We start from the raw sequence: 23273 nt of genomic DNA, 5'->3' as shown, positions 1-23273 counted from the left end.
TAGAAATATCCTTATAAAATTAATGTCTTCAAATAGGAAGTTTCAGGCTTTGGAAGGCACACAGAGAGACTCTCTTGAAAATGCATTCTTACCTGGATTTCCCAATATTGATACCTTTTCTAACATCTCAAATTTCTATTCAATATTATAAAATCCACAATATTCTGAATGGAAGCCCCACCCCACCCCTACACACAAGAAATCTTAGGATAGCACAATTTGTATGAAGACTCATAAAATATAGCAAGGATTTTTGCAACAAACTAGTCCTGTAGATGTTGGCAGATATTGACCCAGAGTTTGCATAGTTAGGGGAACTGAATGATGGGACTAATTGCATTCCCAGGGAGTAGGGGGTTTCTGTACAAGGTCCCAGCCCTTCTCACTTTTCCTTTGAGAAGTTTCTATTCATACCCAGGCAAGCTCAACTTTGGGCTTTGGGCTACTGGTTCATTCATCTATAAACCCTCAACTGTATTATCTAGTCTGCCACTACAACATCCTATAAGCTCAAGAAACTGTTGTGCTCCATTTCAAAAAATACAGATGATAGTTCTCCCTGAGAGAACCACACAACTGTTGATGCTTCTTACAAGCAAAAAAATCAGAGTTTATAACAAATAGCAGAGTTTAGCATGTTAGAAGTCATTGAGAATCTTCTATTCAATTTGACTCCCCAAATTTCCATCGCGCTAACACTATATATAAAATGCTATGTGTGGGCAAATGACAGTGTATGATAAGATCAGGAGATGTGCAAGCACTCGTGATATATGTCTATATAACCTCGTGAGTTATGACACGCTGATAAAACATCACTGTCATATCATAAACCACTGAGCAGAGCCCAGAAGGAAAGCCAGTTCACAAGATGGCCATGTCATTTAACAAGCCAAGAAATCCCATGGAGGGATAAAGTATATTGCCTTCATTTAAGATTAGACATTCATAATCCATTAAGATACCAGCTGACACGAGGTATGTGTGCTCTCTGCGTTAGTCAGGAAGGGTCCGCAGCAGTGGTTCCTGAAGACCACACACAGGAACCAAAGCATTCAGACCTTCCCCAACTTCCTGACCAGACCACACACCTCCCTCCCTCCTTGCAGAACAAACCAGCCCCACCCATGTCTCTTCCCAAAGCCTAAGAGTAGAACTGGCAGGACAGGGGAGTACTGAGTGTCAAGATGAGCAGTGGAGAAACAAAGAAGAGAAGCCTGCACACAGAGTCACTGTGGGTGGACAGCAACAGACTCAGCGTTGGGTGAATCTTGGAAGCTGTGTGTGTACATGTGTGTGCACAAGCTACAAGATAACCCGAGTACTGTAGTCAGATACCACGGCCGCCCTTTGTTTCTGTTTTGTTTGTTTGTTACAGAGTAGCTCGCTGGTTTAGAACTTCCTAAGTAGGCTAGGTTGACTAGCCAGTGAATCTTTGCCTTCCCAGAGGAGGAATCACACGCATAAGCCAGTGGGCTCAGCTGTAAGTTTTTAACGTGGGTTCTGGAGGCTGACTTCACATTCTGAGCCATCTCCCGAGCATGCTCCGTAGATGCTTAAATGCTGAACCTCCCTCACGCACCCTACCTTGTTGAAACCCAGATTCATTAGACACAAAGGTAAAATCCTTCTTGCTCCTCTTCTTCCTTCTTGTCATGGTTAAGGGACACTTATTAAAGTCTTCACTTAAGATCTGTTTAAATTTCTTTAGTGTCTACTGACAGGAGTTGGGTCTCCAGGAAAGCATTTTTAAAGAGCATTCGGAGTGGGGGGTGCTATTTAACTCTTGCAGGTTGTGGTTTTGCAAACCCAGAACATTTAATTTTCTAGTTTTTTCATCTAGATGGTGAGGCTCCTCCAGAACAGAAAGTTGGTGGGAAGGGGATCATGGAGGCACCAAGCAGTGTGCTATGGCATGCGCTCTATAGTCCCACACCCTGCTTGCACCTGTGTGCACCTTCTCAACATCACCTTTGCATGGCCCCTGAGGTCATTGCCGCAGTTGCTCCATCCTGCTGTTGCAGGTAAACTAGAGAAAGGTGGTTGAACACTTAGGTCCCATCAAGAAGCCAGTTAATGGAATTCAAACAAAAGAACCCTTCCTCTCTACCTTACACTGTCTCTTTTCTTACCGACTTGTGCTGTTTTAAAAATCCGAATTGTATCTACGTTCTATTTGAAAGGGCACAACAATAACTTTGAATACTGCTTTGTGAATGGTGCAGTGTTGGCTTGAGCTTGGCCTACTGTGGAAACAAGGAAATCCCATACCTCTACCTTTCAAAGCAGAGCTAGGAATAGCATCTCACCTCTAGCCCACAGACTTTCTACTCAAAAGGAAGGTTTGGTCTTCAGATGACCGTTCTACTAAAACATCACATTCCACAGAGGGATGCACATACCAAAGTTGCTTTCATTTCAAGTCTGCAAGCCACAAGTTTACAGTCATTTTACCAACAGAAACTGTAAAACAAGCACATATTTTTTACTTAATTTGAAGTGAATCTGTATTCTTCCCAGAACACAAAGACCCAAGCATGGCCTCACTATAAATAAAACCTCCAACCCGTTACCCTAGGGAGTATTCCACATGAATGAAAGGGGAGGCGGGGAGACAGAAGAAAGTCAAATGACTTTTCCAAGGTCCCGAGTCTGACTTAGGACAAACACTCCAGGTTCCTGGCATCTAGCCCAGCGTCCGTTCCACTGTGTCACACACAGCCCTGAAACACAAACCACTAAACACATGGTGAAGAAGTGAGCAAGGGGCTCTGCCACATGAATGGCTAGATTGTTGAAGATGGGGGCTGGGAGCTCCGGAGGAAAGGCCTGAAGGATAATACATGTTACAGAATCTATTTGTAAGTAGCTACTGCGGTTACCCATGTGGCTGCCTGAGGGGGACGGGGAATGGAGGAGAGATGACTGACAGCATGAACACAGGCCTTGACAGTCTCAGGAAGAGGGACACAGGAGTCACGGTGCTTCCTGGGCATCGTTCATAGGCTTCACCACACGAAACCTAGAACACAGTCAGGAAAGCCACCATCCACGAGGACTCCTTATTCTTGGGACTTTCCTGCTTCCCCACTTTACATGATAAAATATTAGAACTTCTGTTTTTATTTGTGGGGCTCCTTTGGACCTTTCCACATTTAACTTGCATGTTTCGTAACTATTTAGGAGCCCCCTTTTTGCATATTCATATGCTGTGTACATTGGTGACATATATAAGTTAATACAATGTGATGAAAATAACTTTGATTAAATTTTCCCATTCCTTCACTACTCCGTGTGCCACCTACTGTTCGCCCATGAAATACTGCAGTTTGCACATCAATAAAACTTCATATTAATATTCTCTGAGGTAGAATGACTTCATTAACCATTTTCCCCGTCTCCTGTCCTCTGCTTCCAACTGTGTTCAACTTTGGAACTTCTGACAAATGGGCATTATTCTCTGGACTAGTAAAAAAAAAAATCCCAAGCTTTGGGGAAACATAGTTGGTCTAAGCCCAGGGGAATGGGGTCGTTGAATTAAATGATAAATATATGCATTTAAGGTCATTAGAGACTTTATCTCCTGTGAAGGCTGTATTTGTCAGATTGATATAATTTCTCTCAACTGAGTACTTAACTCCACGGGCCACCGTTATTATGATTATTCCTTCCCCTTTAAGTGGGAGACTCTGGCTAAAAGCACGTGTGCTCACTCTCGGGCAGCTTCTAGAGGGCTCAAGGCACACCTTTGTTTCATTTAGTATGCAGTTTTCACCTCTGACCCAAGAAATGAGGCCTGGGTTTCCTGAGCTTTATTGCCTGTTAATAGACTGCGGGCTGTGTTTTCAGCAGTAATAGAAATGGCGGACAGGCATGTCGTTTAAGAGGCTGGCAGGCTGCAGCCTGAAAGACAACGTCAGGATTCAAAGTCAGCCTGGCCCAGAAATAATAGAAAGATCACGGCGACATGAAGGAGGAAGTTTTCCATATTCCCTAGCACACGAGGCGCCCTGCTGCGAAAGAGTGGCTGGCCGGCCTGAGACACTTCCCACTGAACAATGGCAGACACCCTCAAGGGTGCTAAGTGATTGATCCAATAATTCATCTTCAGCTTACACCTATCTACATATTTGGTTTCTCCTCATTAAACTGGAAACATCAGTGGCAAACTTATAAAGTGCAGTCCTTGGCTCTCCATAAAATATACACAGATGCTCATCAGGGGCTCCAGCCTGGCCACTGCCTTGGTGACACGTGTTTATAATTTTGTCTTTATTTTGTTTGCTGTCGTTTGCTCTTCAGTACATCTGTTCAATTAAAATGGAAACGTGTGGCATGGTATGTACTCAGCAGCGTGGGAGCGTGGTAATGAAATGTTCTAAGGCTCCTGTCTCCGCTCTTAATGCAGAAGGGGATTTCATGCCTTGGAGCTCTGCTGACTGAAACGTACAAATAAAAATATCCTTGAAATCACACAAAGAAGTTGACTGTTTTGTTAATAGTTAAGCGAGGGTGTTATTACCGCATATGGACATTATTTTACATGAAAAGACATTATTAAAAATTATTTACTGCCTCATGTTTGGAAACTTACAGGAAAAGTCTGATAATATATTCAACTTGTTTATTACGACTTCATATAATTTTGAATAATACTACTTTTTCCTTTGACAAGTGCAATAAACTGTACTGGTATAGACATGGGTTGATTATCACGACTGAACTGTGTTGCTTAAAGATACACGCTGAAACAATCAGCCTTTGACGGCTGCATCTCAGTATTTACACTCACCGTCACGGTAATAACTCACCATTTCTATATTAATAAGGCAGCGAAATTTATTATGATGGTATTGAAAAGTTATTAAGTACTGCATCCCAAGTGACAAAGTACCACAGCACTGTCACTACCCAAAAGCAGTTGCCCATCCATCACCCGCCTTTCCAGATGGCCCTGCATCTTTATCGCTCCCAGGTTGGTGACATCACCTGTTCACCCACTCAAAATTGATGATGAAAGCAAACAGATCTATCTTACTTACATTTACCAAATCAATTTAATTTTTACAGGCCGTGGCTTGGTGACATATTGACTGTTTTCCTTAATGGCATCTACCGTATTTAATGCAAGGATGTCATCTTTGATTCCTGGCTCGCATAATGTGTCATTTCATAATAAATTTTTTCTAACATATTTACTTAATGGAAAGAATTATGATTGCTTGTCATTTCTCTTATTAAACACAATGATAATTCTTTTTCCTTTTGAGTATCTCTTTTGGAGCTATTTTTATCCCTCTCTGAGGCTTAAAAGTAGCGAGGGCTTAGATGTGTAACAGATATTGAGCAAATGCCGAATGTAGGCCCAGCCGCTGTCAACCCGGGAACTCATGAGAACTTTGCTTCATATATTTGTAACAACAGCCACAGGAGAACCAGGTCTCCAAGAGCTGATAATTATAATAACGTTGTGACAGCCACAGCTGGAGGAGTGAAGTGGCACTGTGGATGGCAACCTTAATTTCCTTTATATTTGCTCTTTGTGCCTGTGCGTTATTATGGGCAGTTCTCTGAATGTAAGACCACGCCATGAGACCTAACACAATTAAAAATAAACACAGGCTCATCAAGGTGAAGATACAGATCTAAAGGCAGCCTAGTGACTCTCGGATTTACATGTGTGATACCCTTTTTGTGCCACAAGTAAAAGCCCCATGCGCTGTCCTTCCAAACAAAGGCTTCTCTAACACACAGCATCGTGGCATTGTGTAACACCGGCACCACCAAAGCACAGTGTAGATTTACCTGGGACTGGGAAAGCACAATGGCACCATCTTTGGGTTTTGCTATTTGGCATTCATCTATGTGGCTGTGTCCTTGGGCAAAATCCTGGGCTAGGCTTTCATTAGAGCCTGCCCATACTCATAGAGGGGCTGGGGCTCGAAGCCCAAAGACAACACTTGTGATCTTCCCGCCCTCCCAACCTAGCTAATAAATATGTACATGGGTGAGAAAACAACTCACAACAATCTGTAAGTATTTCTCTATAAAGAAAATTAGGGGAGAGTCTATAAGACAAGAAACAGAAATCGTGAAAGTGGGGGCAGGAAAACACTCATTAGATTTAGCAGAAAGGAGTCTCTCCCCTTCCCCAGCTATCTTGTCTCTCAAGCACTGTGATTTAATCTCCTCTACCCTGACATGAAGGCTAGAGGGGACCTAGAACGAGCTCCAGCTTTACCTCATCCTCTACTAAACAAGATGGGTGGGAGGATTAATGACTTCCTGGGGAAGCCCAAGAAAGATGGAGCGCTCCACCCAGGACTAACCATCCGTCTGTGATCATACAAGTGGGCAGAACTGTATGTGCCAAAGACAGGACTCCAGGATGATTTAGAGCCTTTCAGACGCCATTTGAGAGATTCCTTTATATCTTTAAGTGTAAAGTTATGGGTCTAGTTTAAGGAAAACAACCCCACAAAGGGCAGAGGCTGGTAATTGCTCCTACCTGTACACTAGATTTACCCAGACTCTTCCTTCTCTACAAAGATGCTTCATGACCATGTGAGATGACTGTCCTTAGCTCCACAGTGAGACAGTGTCTTGGGTGAGATTTTCAGGAAAATGGGAACTCGGGCAGGCAATGCAAGACCAACAGGGATTGCTACTTCCTTGGGGCAGCTGGTGTCTGTGTCAGAGTGGACTTTCTAATGCTAGCATCGCATGTGATGATTCTACCAACACAACAATTTAAAGAACAATAACAACAACAGACAAGCAAGCAATGCACACCTGGGACTCCTGACCAGGTGAGGTTTCTATGCCAAGCAACCTAGAAATGGAGACATCAACGATCAAAGGAAAGCAGCACTGCCCTGCCAATGGTGCCTACTGCCCCTGGGTCAGCAACATGAGCTACTAGCAACAGCAATATGTATGCATACACTTCATGTCCATACAAGCAAAACTCTCTGTGTAACAGGGACAGAGGTGCCATCCAGCGACATAACCCAGTTATCCTTCAGAGCCCCAAGGAAGAAGAGTGTTCTTTGCAGTTTGGCTTCTCATTGGCCAGCCAGCTCCAGACACTGGGTGACCATAGAATGCAGAAGGCCATGCTGAGCCAACTCACGTACATGACTAGGTTATTTTATGTTTTATATTCTGTATATGATTATGTTCAGGTGTCTTCAGTGTACAAAGCGATTGGATCTCTTATTGCTAAAGTTAAAGTCATCTATGAGCTACTCAAGATGAATGCTGGGAACTAAACTTGGGTTCTCGGCAAGATCAATAGGTCCTCTTAACTGCTGAGCCTCTTTCCATCCATTCTCCAGGTATATCATTTTAAAAAGGCCAAGGGAACAAGGTAGATTCCTGGATCATAAGGAAAGAGAATGAGAGAGTTCTTAGAGGGGAGACATTTGAAAGCCATGCCTGCTGGTCCTAGGCATCGAGAGAGTAAGAGAATGAATGATGAATGAATGAATGAATGAATGAATGAACGAATGAATGAAAAACTAAGCAGAACATTTCAATATAATGCCGAGCATTATAAAGGGAATACTCTTTTGATGGTCTGGAAAAGTACTGGGGACTGGGGAGATATCAGGGTGGTAAAGAACACTTTTTCCTGCAGAGGACTCAAGCTTGGTTCCCAGCACCCACACAGTGGTCCACACCATCCTTAACTCTAGCTCTAGGGGATCTGATGACATCTTTGACCTCCTTGGGTACCAGACACATACACAGCCCACCGGCATACGTGCAGACAAAATACTCACACACATAAAATAAGTAAATCTTTAGAAAAATCTTAAAGGGAAATATTTATTTGGGGAGAGAATGTAAGAGTTATTGGATGTGCTAATTTTTATAGTTATTATCAAGCCAATAGATGTATGTAGACTGCACAGAGGGGCATCACATGTAACGTGCAATACTAATAAACCCCCAGATGACCATTTTTGTGGTTGGTTGCTTGTTTGTCTGTTTATTGGCACAAGTTTTTATTATGTTACCCTGGCTGTAGACCAAAATGAGCTCAAATGCATAGAGATGCCACCTGCCCTTGCCTCCCAAGTGCATGGCCAACCTCAGGTAAACTCTCAAAAGAAACAAGGTATGAACACTTGTCTGGGGGTGTTCCTAGGCTGTTCAGTGTGTATTCAGAATACTTGTTCCTGTATCAATAAAGATGACTCCCCAGAATTCAATTAGCAGACTCAGCTGAATTATTATCTGTATTGTCAGGAGCATTTGAAGGCTGCAACAGGTCTGCTCTGAAATCTCTTAAGATGCATACTGAGCAATGCCATAACATCTCTGAGAGAGGGGAAGATCTCAGGAGTGAGTTCTGACCCACAATAGTAGAAGGAACATCCATTTGTTTTATGGGCCAGTTTGCATTAATCCTAGGAATGAATGAGAATATTCCTGAGAGACATTAATTCCTCATGAAGTAAGAAGTCACTATAGTGGTCATTAATTAATAGGTACTTTGTAACTCAGGCTATTATTTGTCCTTAGAGTGCATTACTCTTTTCATTAGTAAGTAGTGACATCCATTAAAGATTTTATATATAAATATATATTGTATATATTGCTATTGCGTATACGAGATATATATATATATATATATGATGAGTTGTCTTCCTCACCAATTAGAAGCAATGACAAAAGTATTAAGACAAATAAATCCTTGGAAATCTGATTCACTGAACATAAAACTTGTTCTTATAATCCTGATGTATGAGTCAGGCATCTTAAAAATTCAGTATTGTTGGTGGTGTTAATGGCTATTCATGTTTCAGTAAACATACAGATTTTATGTTTTAATATCTGAGATGAGACCATTGTGTAACTCCAGACCCATGGGCACTGCCTGTTTTACAGTGAGACAGGGAAGCACACCTCACTGAACTATTGCATATCTAGATTACAGTCTGGAACAGAATGTACTTTCAAAGCACTGAATCAAAGTTGGGTGATGAATTTCCCACTCCAACATAATCTCTTTCCACTATTCCATCTCATCTATTTAACAGGACAAAGGAGAAATTTACTATCTTCGCACATCATTATTTTTCTGTGTACAATTTTATGTATATCTGAGTGGAAAAAATAAAAGCTAAGCACATACCTGAAGTTTTAACGGATCACACAAATTTGGAGCAGTTCGACAAGAAGAACATGATAGGGGATTTGGCACCCAGTAGGCACCTCACTAAGGGGCACACATACACTTGTAGAGTTTTAGAGTGGCCAGTGGGAGTAAAGGTATAGAAAATGTGCTAACTGACCATATTTCAAAAAGGCTAACTTTTGTATAGTTCTAATAAACTGCTCCAGCCTGTTAGGAGAAAATAATAAACTACTGTCTTGGTGAGGGCTTCTATTGCTGTGACCTGACCATGACCATGGCAACTCTTATAAAGGAAATTACTTCATTGAAATGGCAGCTTATAGTTCAGAGGTTTAGTCCATTATCATCATGGTGGGGAGCAGGGCAGCAAGGAGCATGGTGGCATGTAGGCAGACATGGCGCCGGCTACATCTTTATCATGAGGCAACAGGAAGTCGACTGACTCACTGGACATGGCTTTAGCACATATGAGACCACAAAACCCACCCCCACAGTGACACATTTCCTCCAACAAGGCCACACCTACTTCAACAAGGCCACATCTCTTAATAGTGTCACTCCCTTTGAGGGTCATTTTCTTTCAGACCACAACTATACCACTCAAATTGGTCTTGGACTTAAAAGTAAGTTTAGAAACCTCTCCTAAGTCCTTGTTTTCATTGTTAGTTAGGAAATAGTCAATGCTTCCTTTTCAAATGAGGCCACAGCTACACAATACTGAACATCCTAGAGATATCTGAGTTTCTAGGGAACAAGAAGATTTTTAAAACTCTATCTGAGAGATAGTGATTGGCCTCTGCCCAGTAATGACCCAGAGCTGGTCTGTGTCCTAGCCAACTGCATTTCTGTTGTTAGCCTCTGTGTTCCTCCACACCCAAGTGCTAAGCCCTAATAGACACTAGAGGATTTAACCAAATGCAGTAGGTGACATACCTCAGGACATGGCAGTCATAGTCAAACCAAAATGTTTTGCAAGCTTCTCTTTATTAGATCAACACTCCTTTGGGAAAAAATTGGTCTATTACAATATCTTTGTAAAATATATATTTTACATATATATATGTATGTATATATATATATATATATCTTATAAATGTGTCTTTAAAATATCCTATTTCCCTGAAATACAGACTTATAAAAATTTTCCAAAATACTATATTTGGAAAAAGACATGCAACGTGTAATAAATGACTTAAAAGCTAGAGATATAGCTTACCTTCCAAGTGCTCATCTTAGTATGTGCACACTCTAGAATAACAGATAGCCTTCACCAAAACAAGAACCAGCCAGAATTTTAATCTTTGACTTTTAGTTTCTAGAGCTGTGATAAAACAAATTTCTGTTGTTTCTGCCTTTGAGTCGAGGCAGCCTGGGCTAATACAACCTGCTTATTAAACAAAAGTAAGAAATATGCTGAGCACTGGCAACACCACACACCGCGTGAAATACCATCAAGACTGCACTAGGCGAGTGTAACTTGGAAAACGTTATACAAGCCTTGCCCTCTTGGGTAATCTACGGAAGCCTGTATGCCACATAATTTTTCAAGCTCCTCAGTAAATGGCTTCACTGCTGCCAGTGAAACAAAATGTAAGCAACACTGAGTTGTGATATGAAGGCTGTGGAGATGATGTCATGCAAGAAGAACACTCAGAGAATAAATATAAAAATCCCGAAGGATGAGAAAGGATATACCCAAGTACAAAGAACAGCGTCTGTAAGAACAGCGTGCTGAGAGATGGTGGGCACTACAAACCATGCTGGTGTGGAAGTGGTGTGGAAGCAACACACTCTTCCTTGCTCAGAGTTGATTGGAACAAGAAATGTAGGGAGGGGAGACAAGAGGAGAGAACGGAGTATCAGTGACGTCACTGGGCTGCTGCATTAGAGCAAGGCGAGTGGCTGAAAGGACGCCCTTCATGCAGGATCTGACATACAGTAGGCACTCGATAACTGCTTGCCCAATCAGAATGGCCCCACTCAGATTTGCTTTAAGGAAATCTACGAGACTTGCTTTCTTTTCCACCTCTTCCCTCCGTTCATCATTTTTAAGAAACCTGAAGCAGTCTCAGAGAGGTCATGGTAGTTAGAACCCAATTATAGGTCTAATCAGATAAGAGGAGAATGAGCTACAATTAAAGACGCATATAACATAAGGACAATTCAAAACGGGCACACAGGAGTGGACAAAACTCTGTGTGAAAGTGCCTGAGTTGACGGCAAATGGATTGTGTATTAACCAGATAGAGTCAAGGACTCAGCTACACCACCAAGGATAAAGTCTGCCAAAACCATGACAGGCCTTCGCAACGGTCTTGTTCATATCTCTAGAGCACACAATTCACACTCTTTAAACTGCGGGGAAGGCAAGCAAGAAGGCTCAATGGGAAGAGGGGCTTGCTGTCAAGCTTGCCAACCTGAGTTAGTTTCCCATAAACGGCACGTTAGAGTCTGACTTCCACATGTGTATAGTAACACTCAGGAGTGTGTGTGTGTGTGTGTGTGTGTGAGAGAGAGAGAGAGAGAGAGAGAGAGAGAGAGAGAGAGCATGCGCGCGTGCGTGCGTGCACACGCATACACAAATAAATAAATGTAAAAAAAATTGAAGAGAGTAAATATTAAAATGGCAAAGAACTATATACCTGGCCATCAGCTGGATTCTAAAAAGGACAGAAACTGAGTGCCTGATCTTCAGCCAGAAAGCCAGGGGCTATGTACGCATCTTGAATTCTAGGCAGTTTTAACACAGCGAAGGAAATAATTTTATATTGTTTAAGGTAAATATCTGCTCAGGTGTATGCTGAGGACATGTTCCTCCAAGGAGAAAAATACATTTATTCTTAAATGTCCTTAAATGCAGAAGTTTTTCTAGGACTATGTTCAGTCCTCGTGCATTGTGTCTAAAAAGGTCCCATCTTGTAATTTTCAACCCTGTAATGGGAAGCTGATTCCACAGTTAAACTTTGTCTATTCCTAAACTTCTGGAGAACCCTAACCAGGACTACACTCACTGAACTCTGCAGATTTGGTAATAAAAGATCAATGAGTTAATTATTATTAGATTGTTTATAGCCATTATTTTAAGATGAACAAAAATTACATAAAATTCCCATACATTTGCCTTAAAGTGTATTGAAACTCACATATCCATTAATGATATGATTTTTAAAATCTCTTATTGATACATGTGTCTAAAAGTAATTTTATTAAAGCACAGACTTCGCAAGGTTATAGCCAGCGGTGAGACTATAGCAGGCATGCTCACTTACAACCGTGTTCAATCAGTACAAAACTTTTGGTATTTCAGAATTTGAATTAGGGCGGTTTTCATTATGGAATTTTGAATAAATTTTACAAGGGGACATATATAAGGCAAAAGGACAAAAAGCTGAAATTACATCCTGCAGGCACTGTATATTCATTTCTATTTAAAAGCTAACCAGATATTCTATTAATGGTCATAAATATTAAGGGAACATACCCAAATAAATCCTGTTTATCTGATTTCCATCCAGCTGGAATACTGCGGAGGGAGACTCCCTTACATCTCCACAGCTGTTGACCTATGCAGAAGTCACCTACAAGATTTTCTGCTGAAGACCAGATTTTCCAGAAATTATGATGCTATGGTTTAGTCACAACAGTTTTCAAGCTATAAACATAAGCCATCCTTGATAGCATAAGTCTGTAATCCCAGCATCTACTCGGGAGGCTGAATCAGGAGGAGCAAAAGTTCCAGGCTGACCTGATCAATAACAAACTCTATCTCAAGCCATGAGAATGAAAATAAAAGCACAAATAAATATAAAGTATTTATGTACACACCAACACACATACAGTGCATTGGTGCAAAATAATAAACAAACTGATCAATTTAGAACTGCAGATTAGCTAATATTATTGAAATAAAATTAAGGTAGCTATTGTGATTAACGACCTCAAATGTTGGATGTTGCCTGATGGGTTCTAGGCAATGCACAGCTAAACTTAGTGACTAATTTTTATAATCAGTCCATGCTCTTGTTTTAATATATAAATTATTCATCAAATCTATTTAAATATAAAGAATCATCACAGATTTCAATGGTGACAGCTGTGCACACTTTCAAGAAGCATATAGAATAAAAAATGGTCTCCTTTGATTAAGAAGAGAAACTACATAAAAGGAGGATAGAGGTAAATGAAAACATGAAGCTAAAGTTGAACCAAATTGACCTATAGCTACAAAATGGAGAAAACATATGCTTTACCCCAATCCTTCCAGACAAGCCTGCCTCACAAAAGATCACGTACTATGTACATGTCTCACGAGCAGCCTGTGTGATCACACCACACGCTCTTTAAGATGGTCAGATCCAATGTACTGACTGATAGCTCAGAAACCACAACCTCTTCCTGTTGTCTTTTTAAGCTGATGTGCTGCCTCGACCATTCTTCAGTTAGTATCCCTTTTATCATGCTATTCCTTTAAGTAACACATTGCTTTATCAAGTAATGAGATCGAAAGAGAGTTGATTCTTAAACATCACCTTGAAGACACGCTCCCACGAATGGAGCATCCTCGTGGCCACGTGCGTAATTAATCTCTTCTTTATAGACCTTAATGCACATGTGTGCTAACTCAAGAGACATTCTTACCTCCCATCCATAGCTGGAATCTTTCAGGTCCGACCTCTGCTCTCCCATGTATGGCCCAAACTTTTCGCCTATTTCAATCTTCCTCTTGGTCCATATTCCAAGTCCTGCTCCAGGCATATTTGACTCTCGAAGTTCAAACTCATCAGGAATGGGGATGTCATCGGGGATGTAGATGGGAGCTTTGTAAGGAGAGCCCTCCTTGGGAGTGAATGACTCACTGGAGGTAGCCGGAGAGCATGGCTCTTGGATGTGGAGGGAGGGAACATTGGCTACCTCATCTGCATCAGCATCGGGCATTTCTTCCAAAGGTATTTCAGAGTAATTGCCATAAGCACACTCATTACCTGCAAATAAATAAGAACTTCATGAATTTCTACTAATAAACCAAGACAAATTCCACAGGGGTATGAACCGCAGTAAAGTTGTTCGTTACAGTCTGAACATCGAAGATTATTGCTAAATTGTGTCCCGTTTAAAAAAAAAAATCTCTGTAATTCACAGGGGAGGAATGATAGATTATGGCTTCTGGTTTATCTGGGATAAAGTAATAAAGCAAGTGTGTTAATACTTGTATAGGCCAGCCCCACCCATCACCCACATGCAGAGCACCCAGGAGCTAATTTATCAGTCTAAATAAAGTATAGATAAGAAGTAATGCAGACAACTACTGTCCCCACGCCACTCTATATATACACCAGATTAGAAAAGTGCATCAATCAGTCCATAGAAGCTTCAAATTAATACAACAGATCCTCGATGACTCCAAAGGCTGCCATGTGTCACAAGGCTCAAATCCGTGCAGCCCCTGGTATTTCTTTGCTTCAATAGCTTACGCTGCAGAAACTCAAAAGTACTAAAAGCTAAAATCATTTTCAAAATTAGGTAGATCTGGGGGCTACACAGCTTGCTCGATGGCTAAGAGTACTTGCTGCCCTTGCAGAGGACTGAGGGTTTGGGTCCCAGCATGCATGCGGTAATCAGTTATAATCATTTGCAACTATAGTTCCAGGAAATCTGACACCCTCTTCTAGGCTCCATCAGGCAAGCACTTGGTGCACTGGCAACCATTCACATGCATAAGACAAAAATAACAAATCCTCAGAGGCAAACAGATAGGAGGGTACCCTGGGTATATCCAAAAGAGAAAAAAAAATCTCCAGACTAGAAAGTGAGAGGGTTTCAACTGCCTCTACATAGAGAAGAATCTTGAAGAGGCTGCAAGAATTCAGAAGAGACAAAGGATAGCCCTGACCTCAGAGGCTTTAGAGACACAAGAGCAGAACGCTGCGGCCATCATGAAATATATATGGGGACTTTGGGGACTAGGCAGAGGAGTGAAAAAATAATGGCCACGCTGAATTTCCTACCAGCTGAAGGGAACTTCTGTGGCCCTTCAGCAAACAGGCATGTGTTTCTTTCTACTAGGGTTATGAACTGAAAGCTGTCTCTCATTGGTCTGACTCATAAGGGCTTCAAGGACAGAAGTAAGAAAAAAGGGCTAAAGAATACGGATGCTGATTCTGCTAAGAAGCACCAGAATGTAGGCTGGATGGCTTAGGATTGCTGTCACAGCCTTTCTAGCACAGCCTGTGTAATCCTGAGTTACTCATGACATGGAAGAGCTCCCGTCTCAGATTAGTGACTCTTACTCTCCCACCAACCCTGCAGCTGTATTATCAAAGCCTTCTAAGATGGGCTATTGGGCTAAGAGGTAGAAGATACATTCTACCTGCAATTTCTTCCCTGATTCATTACTGAAATACATTCCACTCATGAACAACTGTCCATCAAGTATTAGGTCCTGCTTCTTACAGTTTCCGAAAATGCAAAGTGATAATCCATGCAAAGCTATCTTTCAATGAAGGGTTAGATGTCGTTTCAGACATTGAGAGGATGCCATTTATACCAACCACATGACAGAACTACAGGGTGCAAGCTCAGGTTGGTTAGATAGTAATCAGCGTGCAAGTTCATTATCATTCAAGTTCAGCATGTCCAAAATTGTGACCATTGTCACCTGCCCTCCAGTCAAGCACCTTGTTCATTTCCTTGTTCAATTAGAAATGTTATCTTTTCTCTAATTATCCACATCAGATAAAAAGTAGCATGGAGTTTGCTGTCCTTTTCTTATAATCTATTCTACCACAAAATTCAATCATTTTATATGATTCTTCCAGTTCGTTTTCACACCTGGATTTTCTAACAGTGCTTGCTCTCCACTGGTCTCCAGATCACCAATCTCTTGACTGCAGCCCTCAATACTGAATTCACCTTCCCCGCCTACCTTCCCTCCTGCTCAGCAGACTCCAGAGGCTCCCAGCATCTCAAGTTAAAGTAGAAACTCTTCGCTTGAAAAAAAATATCTCTTTTGTGAAGTCTTCCCCTCTAATTCTCAATAATCAACAGGAGTGCTTGAACTGCAAACTGATCTTTGCCTTCTAAACTTGGCAAGCAAGATGTTCTTCCATCCTGGCTATCCACCTCCACCCTCTGGTCTAACCAACTCCCAACTTCCAAGTCAAATTCCAAGTGAGTTCCAATATGTCCCACGGTCATCTCAGTCAACACAAGCCTCTCATTCCTCTTTAAGCTTACAGAATTTTAGCCCTTAATTCTGCCATCTAATAACTTACATTGCACTACAGATTTTATATGTATAGCTGTTTTAGCTCCAGCAAGGAAGTAGACCCTAGGAAAGTTAGGTGTTAGGATACTCACTTCATAGGAATTCTCCAAGCAATCTGCACATAGCTGTTTAAAGAATTCTTGTTAAATAGATTATTAACCTCACATATAATTTTATTGACCAGTTATACCAAATCAATACTTTCTACTAAAAACTGCAAAGTATTTTGATCCTAACAATCTTTAATAAATGAAGTAGGGAAAGGTGGTGGTGGTACATCCCTTTAATCCCAATACTTGGAGGCACAGGTGGGCAGATCTCTGTGAGTTCAAGGTCAGCCTGGTCTACAGCGTGAGTTCCACAACAGCCAGCACTGTTACACAGAGAATCCTGTCTTGGAAAAAAAGAAAGAAAAGAAAGAAAGTGGGATGTAGTAGATTACCAAACTTTTCATTCATATCTAGTATTTAGGTGCTATTTTAATAACACCTAAAGAGATATCATCAGGATATGAAAGCACTTGAAAATCCCATATAATTTTATGCTTCATCAAAATATTTATTAACAGTTTGAGTGCAGAAAAAAACATTCATAAACCATTTCCACACCAGACATAGTGACACAGGTCTATGTGCCAGCTCTTTGGAGGACTGGAGGCAGAAGGATTCTGTAAGGTAAGTTGTTTGAGACAAACTTAGGCTCTAGAGTATTACCATATCTCAGAAAATAAATAAATAAATAAATAAATAAATAAATAAATAAATAAATAAATGAAATTAAGATCGATGCCACCTCTCTAGAAGTGTAGCACTCAGCTGCCCTAAAGGGAACGTTGTGGCATAATTCCTCCAACGGGGCCATTGCTCATTATGAGGATTTTATTTTCTTTGAGGAACGCTACAAAATGAACGACATCATGGGCTGGACAAACTTTCCCATCTAAGAAGTAGAAAATAAAAAGGCACCTAGATAACTAGAACAATATTCTTCGAGTAATTGTCTATGAAAAGCCAGTAAAATTCCCTCTATTTCCTCCTGAGTGAATCAGTCATACTGTCGGGTCCAGAAAAGGGGTCTCAGAACCTAGAGAAAGACTGAGACAATTATGTCTGTGCTTTCCCACCGTCATACAAATCCTACCATCTCCCTGCTATCCACGAACTCTCCCGGTGCAGAGTCTAAACGTGGTTGCTGAGGTACCAGCTCAAGCAAGATGTGCATGAGAATTAGAATAATTTAAAGCCCAAATACAATCCTGCTAACAATGACAAAAAAAATCTGATTAAGCCTAAAGAACAACTTTTAGCATCCAAGCAAATGTAGGACAAAGATTCAGTTCTAATCACCCATATGCAGGCTTTATCAGAGACGAAAGCCTAGGCAATTTGTCTTCCAACTACATTCAGTTAGTATCATTTGAATTAAATATAAAAAGGGCCGAGATGACAAAAATGGAAATATAAAACTGCTGACTTTTACCTATCGAAACATACAATCTAGCATTTGTAAAATTTTCAGCATGAATGCTGTTTATCACACCATATTGAATATTTGCATAAGTGAGAATACCTAACACCTTTATGGACATTACTCAATAACGCTCTCAAAAGCTGCTAAAACATTCCATCTAAATGAAAAACAACCTCCATTATTCTATCGCCATTAGATCTCTGTTACTGGGGGAAATTGGTAGATCTATTCCCTGGGCTATAGCTGTAGTCAATTAAAGATTTCCTAGATATTGCTCTGGCAGACTGGGCACATTTACAATAGGTAGGTATCAGGTAGGGAGTGTGGCATACATCAGTGGGCCCATAAAGATAAATAACCCTTGTAACTGGAGCTGAGCTCCTCGACTGTAATTTGCCTCATGCATCCTTTGGTTGTATCATTAACTCGGCGAGGACTGGGAGAAATGCTTGTTGTTGGACTTGAGGAAATGATTTGGGAAACACTACTGGAATTCAAACCCTTCGGTTCAAATTTTAAGTATTCTAATATCCAATGACACAAGCAACAGCCTCCACTTCAGTCAGATTCTATGTCGTTCTGTGGCTGTTTGAGTAACTATCCAGTTTTCCAGTTGGGATGAATTCCATTCAGAAAGTATCAAAATCCAAGGAGGAAGCTGAAATGTAACACTGGTAGTACCAGTATCCAGTGCCACCACCATGCTTTCCCGTTCTGACAAAGAATGATGGGAAAAATAATCCTCATTACTCAAAGGTAGAATCTGGGAGTAAAAGGCACTAAACGGGATGCCGACAGCCAGCAACTGCTCAAACCCAGTCTTGATTTTCTGTTTCTTTAAAACTGGAAGTCTAGAAGTTTGTCGCATCAAAAGAATGGCTCTTGTGTAGGTAATCCGTTGTTCAGCCTTTTCACTTGATAGTTCATTGTGAACACTTTTTCTTTATTCCGATTTTCTAAACTCACATACAATTGCTGCGTATACTTCTGTTATTGGAATCTGCAATAAGTGAATGGTTTCTATAGTATTTATGCTGCTTTTGATTCTTTTTGTAGCAAAGCGTCAGCAAAATGAATACCGTTTATACAAATATTTTCATTCACCCATTTCAATTTCCTTAGATGGGATCCCTACTAAAAACTAAATAAAACCTACTGAATACTGGCAGTTTCTTTTCCAAATGCATTGATCAATTTATACTTCTACCAACCACACTCACAGGCACTATTACATCCTGTTTTTGTATTTTTATCAGTAGGAAGATTATTTATCGGTAGTTTCTTTAATTTATACTTTAGTGATTCCTAAGATTAAATATTTTATTAGTCATTCATACTTCTTCCATTACAAATTATATATTGCTTTGTCTCAGTTTTTAAAATGGGCTTCAAATCTGTCTTATTAGCAATAGACAAATTAGCCCTTTGATATGCTTTTGCTTATTTTTCTCTATAATTTGCCCTTTGATTTCATGAAATAACTTTTTAACTTTGGTGGAACCAAGTTCACATTGTCTTCGTGTTTTACATTTTCTTAGAAACTCCTCACCTATTCTGCCATGGGTGGGGCATTCTCTCATATTTTCTTTGAGTTTCATAGCTGCTTTTCTTCCAGCCTTGGATTACCAGTGATTTACTACTGAGTGAAAAGCAGAGGAAAAATGATTTCATTTATCTGAGCTCCCGTGAACTGCAGGCTAGGAAAAAAAATGCCATTTCACTCATGATTCTTTGGCCCTCATTTGCAAGGCTGGCCTAAAACGCTTTCTCTTTTTGTGGGATTCGTATAACTCACCACTTGTTTCTCTTGGCGTCTCTGCTTAGTTTAACTGAAAATCTTCTGGGCAGATGCCATTCAAACTCCTGAGTTTCAACCCATAACTAGTGTTTAATGGCCATTGAAAAGTTTATCACTCCGTGTTGTCCTTATTGAGGGTAGTGGAAACATTAGTTCATTGATAGAAACTGTTCAGCGACTAACACAAAATTAATGCTAATATTTAAATCACACAGCTCTAGTTTAGGTATAAAGTGGCGTGAGCAAACAAGAAATCATATTGACTTGGCTGAACAAACTTGTCCATAATATACATAACCACACGCATATGCTAGTGTGTGAGTGAGGTGTGTGTGTGAGTGGTGTGTGTGTGTGTGTGTGTGTGTGTGTGTGTGTGTGTGTGTGTTTAGCAGCTCCCTAATCTTAAAAATAGGCTGAGACAGAAACACGATTTGAGATCTCGGGCAGACTGGTTGAGATCATAGCTGCATAAAACAGCTGCCAAGAGGAGTCCAACAAGGGAATTGAACAGATTAGGTAACTCAGAAATTTAGACATTTCCCCCCATTATGTTCCTCATTGCAGTTTTGTAATAAAAACATGAGCAAACTTCAAAGGAAGTTCTGTAGTAAAGGTTAATTGCTACTAAAGAAGAGGGTGGGCCCAAGCGCCGGTACTTTGTGCCCAACTCACAGGCAGACAGGAAGGATTACACGTGGCTGACTGCAGAGGATGTGCACCCAGCTTTAGGAGAGGAGGCCTGGCCAAACCTCAGAGCCCCACCAGGGACCTTCAGGGAGGACGTGAGCATACGGACACAAGTCTGTGAGTCCGTGCATGCTTACCAGTAGCCAGGGGAGGGAGGAGAAGACTACAGTTTCCTTTCCAAATTAAAACAGGACATGCTCTTCTTCCCTCCTCAGGACAATTCCAGAGTGGTGACAGAGGAATGTTTCTGAGAAAGCAAAGGACCTCAGGGGCCAGCTCTTCTCCACTGGCAAGAGAACCACTGAAAACGTGCAGGGTTATGGGGGAAAGGGAGGAGCCCAAGTAACAACACATGAATGAACGGAACAAAGGAGGAGGCCATGAACTGGCCATTGAAACACGCTGTGAAAATGTCCCCAAGAAAATGAAATTTAACATCTCCATGAAATGAGGAAAGGAAACTATAAAAGTGAGGAAAACAGATTTCCAAAAAGCTGACAGAGGAGCTGCAAAGGATTCTGTTGGAATCTAGCAGGCCAAGTTCCCAAACAGAGGTGTCTCCTAGAGAGGTCACTGTCCTAGAAAGGCCACTGCCCCAGACAGGTCACTGGAGGACAGACTTCAGAGCACCATGCTCTCAGAAAAGAATGAAGAGAAAACACTCTTCTTCAATGACATGTTCAGAATCTGGTCCCTACTTGTCCCATCCGAGTCTCTATAGCATGTTTGTGACATGGCCGCCAACATGGCTTGGCATGTGGAATTCCTTAGTGGTCTTCCAAGCTCTTCTGCACTCCAAGTATTTCCGTTAGCCTCCTTGTTCTGGCCTATTTCGCCTCTTTCCCTCAGGCCTTGCTACCCACAGTATTCACTAAAAGCTCTTCATCAGTCTGCTACCAAAAAGATCCAGAGGGTTGGGGAGGTAGCAAAGGAAATAGCCAGAGCACCAGACGGGTTGAAATCAAAGGGCTTAGAGAGAACAAATATATATTTTTCTCATGTTATAACATAACTCTTTGCCTTCTCTGTGGCTTGTAAAGTCGGTTAAGAATCTTCCCACCACTATAGGGGTTCCACAGACATTTCACAGAACAATACAGTTTGAGAATTAAATGGGTAGCTCCTACACTATTATGAGACAGGCTTATCTGCTTCCAGAAGCTTCTCTTCAGAAATGGCGCTACGCATTTTTTTTCAAATGGTTATGGAAAGAAATCGCTAGAAAATTCATAGTTGAGGTTCAAGGAAAGCCTTTTGGCATCTATTTACCGACTCCAAGACAACCAAAATAGAGACACTAAAGTTTTGTGAGTCGTGCCATGAGAGAAAGCATGACCAGGTTAATGTCTGTCATGTTCTGGTGTTAGGGAGCCTAGTGACCACTTCCTACTGGAAGACCAGCTAGGACCAGACTCATTACATGCCGGACAGCGTTCCTTTCACAGTCCAGCCCTTCGCCTGAACTCTTTTAGCAATTTTAAAAGATTTTAAATTTTAAAACAAATTTTAAAGAGATTTTTGGCAACCTCTGACCCGATAGCTTTTTTCATAAGCCTTTTATATCCCCAAAGTGACTTTCCTTCAGATTCGGTTAAAGTAAAGCAGAAATGTCCCGTATTTCCGTCATAACCTACTGGCAGGTTACTTCTCAGGCAGCTGCAGTGAGCAGAGCACAGCCTTGCAGCATGCAAGCCCTATCTCCAGCAATTATTTGCCAGCGTATCTAAAAGAAGGCAGGCATTTCCTGCTGCACACAAATGGGACACTCTTATCTAAATCACTGTTTAAACAGGTATTTAAGAAAACACTATCATAGGCAGGAATTTACTGATGACGGAACACATTGGTTTAGGGCTGGACGCGATGGTTTAGGACTAGCCATTGTCAAGAAAGGAAGTATATCAGCATGAGGAAGGTATAGAGACTATTTCACAACTCCCCAGGGGTCAAGATGGAGGACCATAAAGCTTGGGAAAGTGGCAGTGGAAGAGGCAGTTGCACAGAGGTCTCCACCTGGTACCACCCCTGAACTCTGGTGCCACCTGAGAGAAGAAGAGATGGGATTTGTAGTTCACTGTAGACCTCAGTTCTAACCCCATGCACTAAGTATGTTGGGAAAGGTCATTCATGTCCAGGTCCATTCCATTGGAGCAATAATGAAAGCCGGGGAATGCTCAAAACTTGGAATGCCAAAACCTTTGAAAATGTATTTCCTGGAAAGACACTTTGAAAACTGATTGGCTCTCCCACAACCTGTAACCTAGGAAAAAGTGTACTCTGGCTCCCCAGCCAGGCTCTAACCAGTGAGACTGGAATTTATTCCCAGTAGAGGCTTATAAAGCCGGGCTGTTGTTCTCACATTAAGTACACTGCCCTCTGGTGAGGGCTGTGGTTTCTCTGTGGGCAGAATGTGTGGTTTACTATGGCTAATTTGTTTATGTTGTTGAGGGTGGTTTCAGAGGAAAGCAAGCTAAGGAGCGAGCTGATTTGCTTCTTTACAAAGAATATTTCAAGGTGGTGGAGACATGCGGGAGCGTTAATGTTCCTGCGTTGACGAGCAGAAGTTGGTCTCTTTGGCCACAGCTCTGCTTCACTTGGTTCTGCTTGTGACCCGAGCACCGTAACCTGTCTATTAGGGTTACCTAAGTGTGGCTTGGTGGCTTTTGGCAGAAGAGCCTTCTAGTCTCAGAAGGAGAGATCAAACCTCAGGAACTAAGGGTAAAGGTAAATAAACAATCCAGTCGTACATTCCCTAGCAAGGCGACTGAATTCTAGTATTTCCTGGGAGAGGAGAGTCAGAACTGCCCCGAGAAAATGAAGATCAGGAAGTACAGGAATTTGAGAGCCCTCGCTACACACAGTGAGCCAAGATGCTTTCCTGAGACGGGAATTAGGAGCATGCATGTGAG

At 41.4% G+C, this 23273-nt stretch overlaps 1 protein-coding gene across 1 annotated transcript in view; it reads right to left on the bottom strand.

Annotated features, from left to right (window-relative positions):
• The window catches only part of Mecom (MDS1 and EVI1 complex locus), a 558857-nt gene that overhangs the window by 258807 nt on the left and 276777 nt on the right, over positions 1 to 23273 (bottom strand). The window contains exon 2 of the mRNA XM_038348277.1: positions 13784 to 14127. Within this exon, the coding sequence (XP_038204205.1) occupies positions 13784 to 14127 (344 nt within the window). The remainder of the gene's footprint in view (positions 1 to 13783; positions 14128 to 23273) is intronic.

This window comes from Arvicola amphibius, chromosome 11 (assembly GCF_903992535.2).
Source record: "Arvicola amphibius chromosome 11, mArvAmp1.2, whole genome shotgun sequence".
In the NCBI taxonomy this organism is placed as follows: domain Eukaryota; kingdom Metazoa; phylum Chordata; class Mammalia; order Rodentia; family Cricetidae; genus Arvicola; species Arvicola amphibius.
Note: the sequence above shows the minus strand (reverse complement) of the source record. Positions and strands in the feature narration are given on the sequence as shown.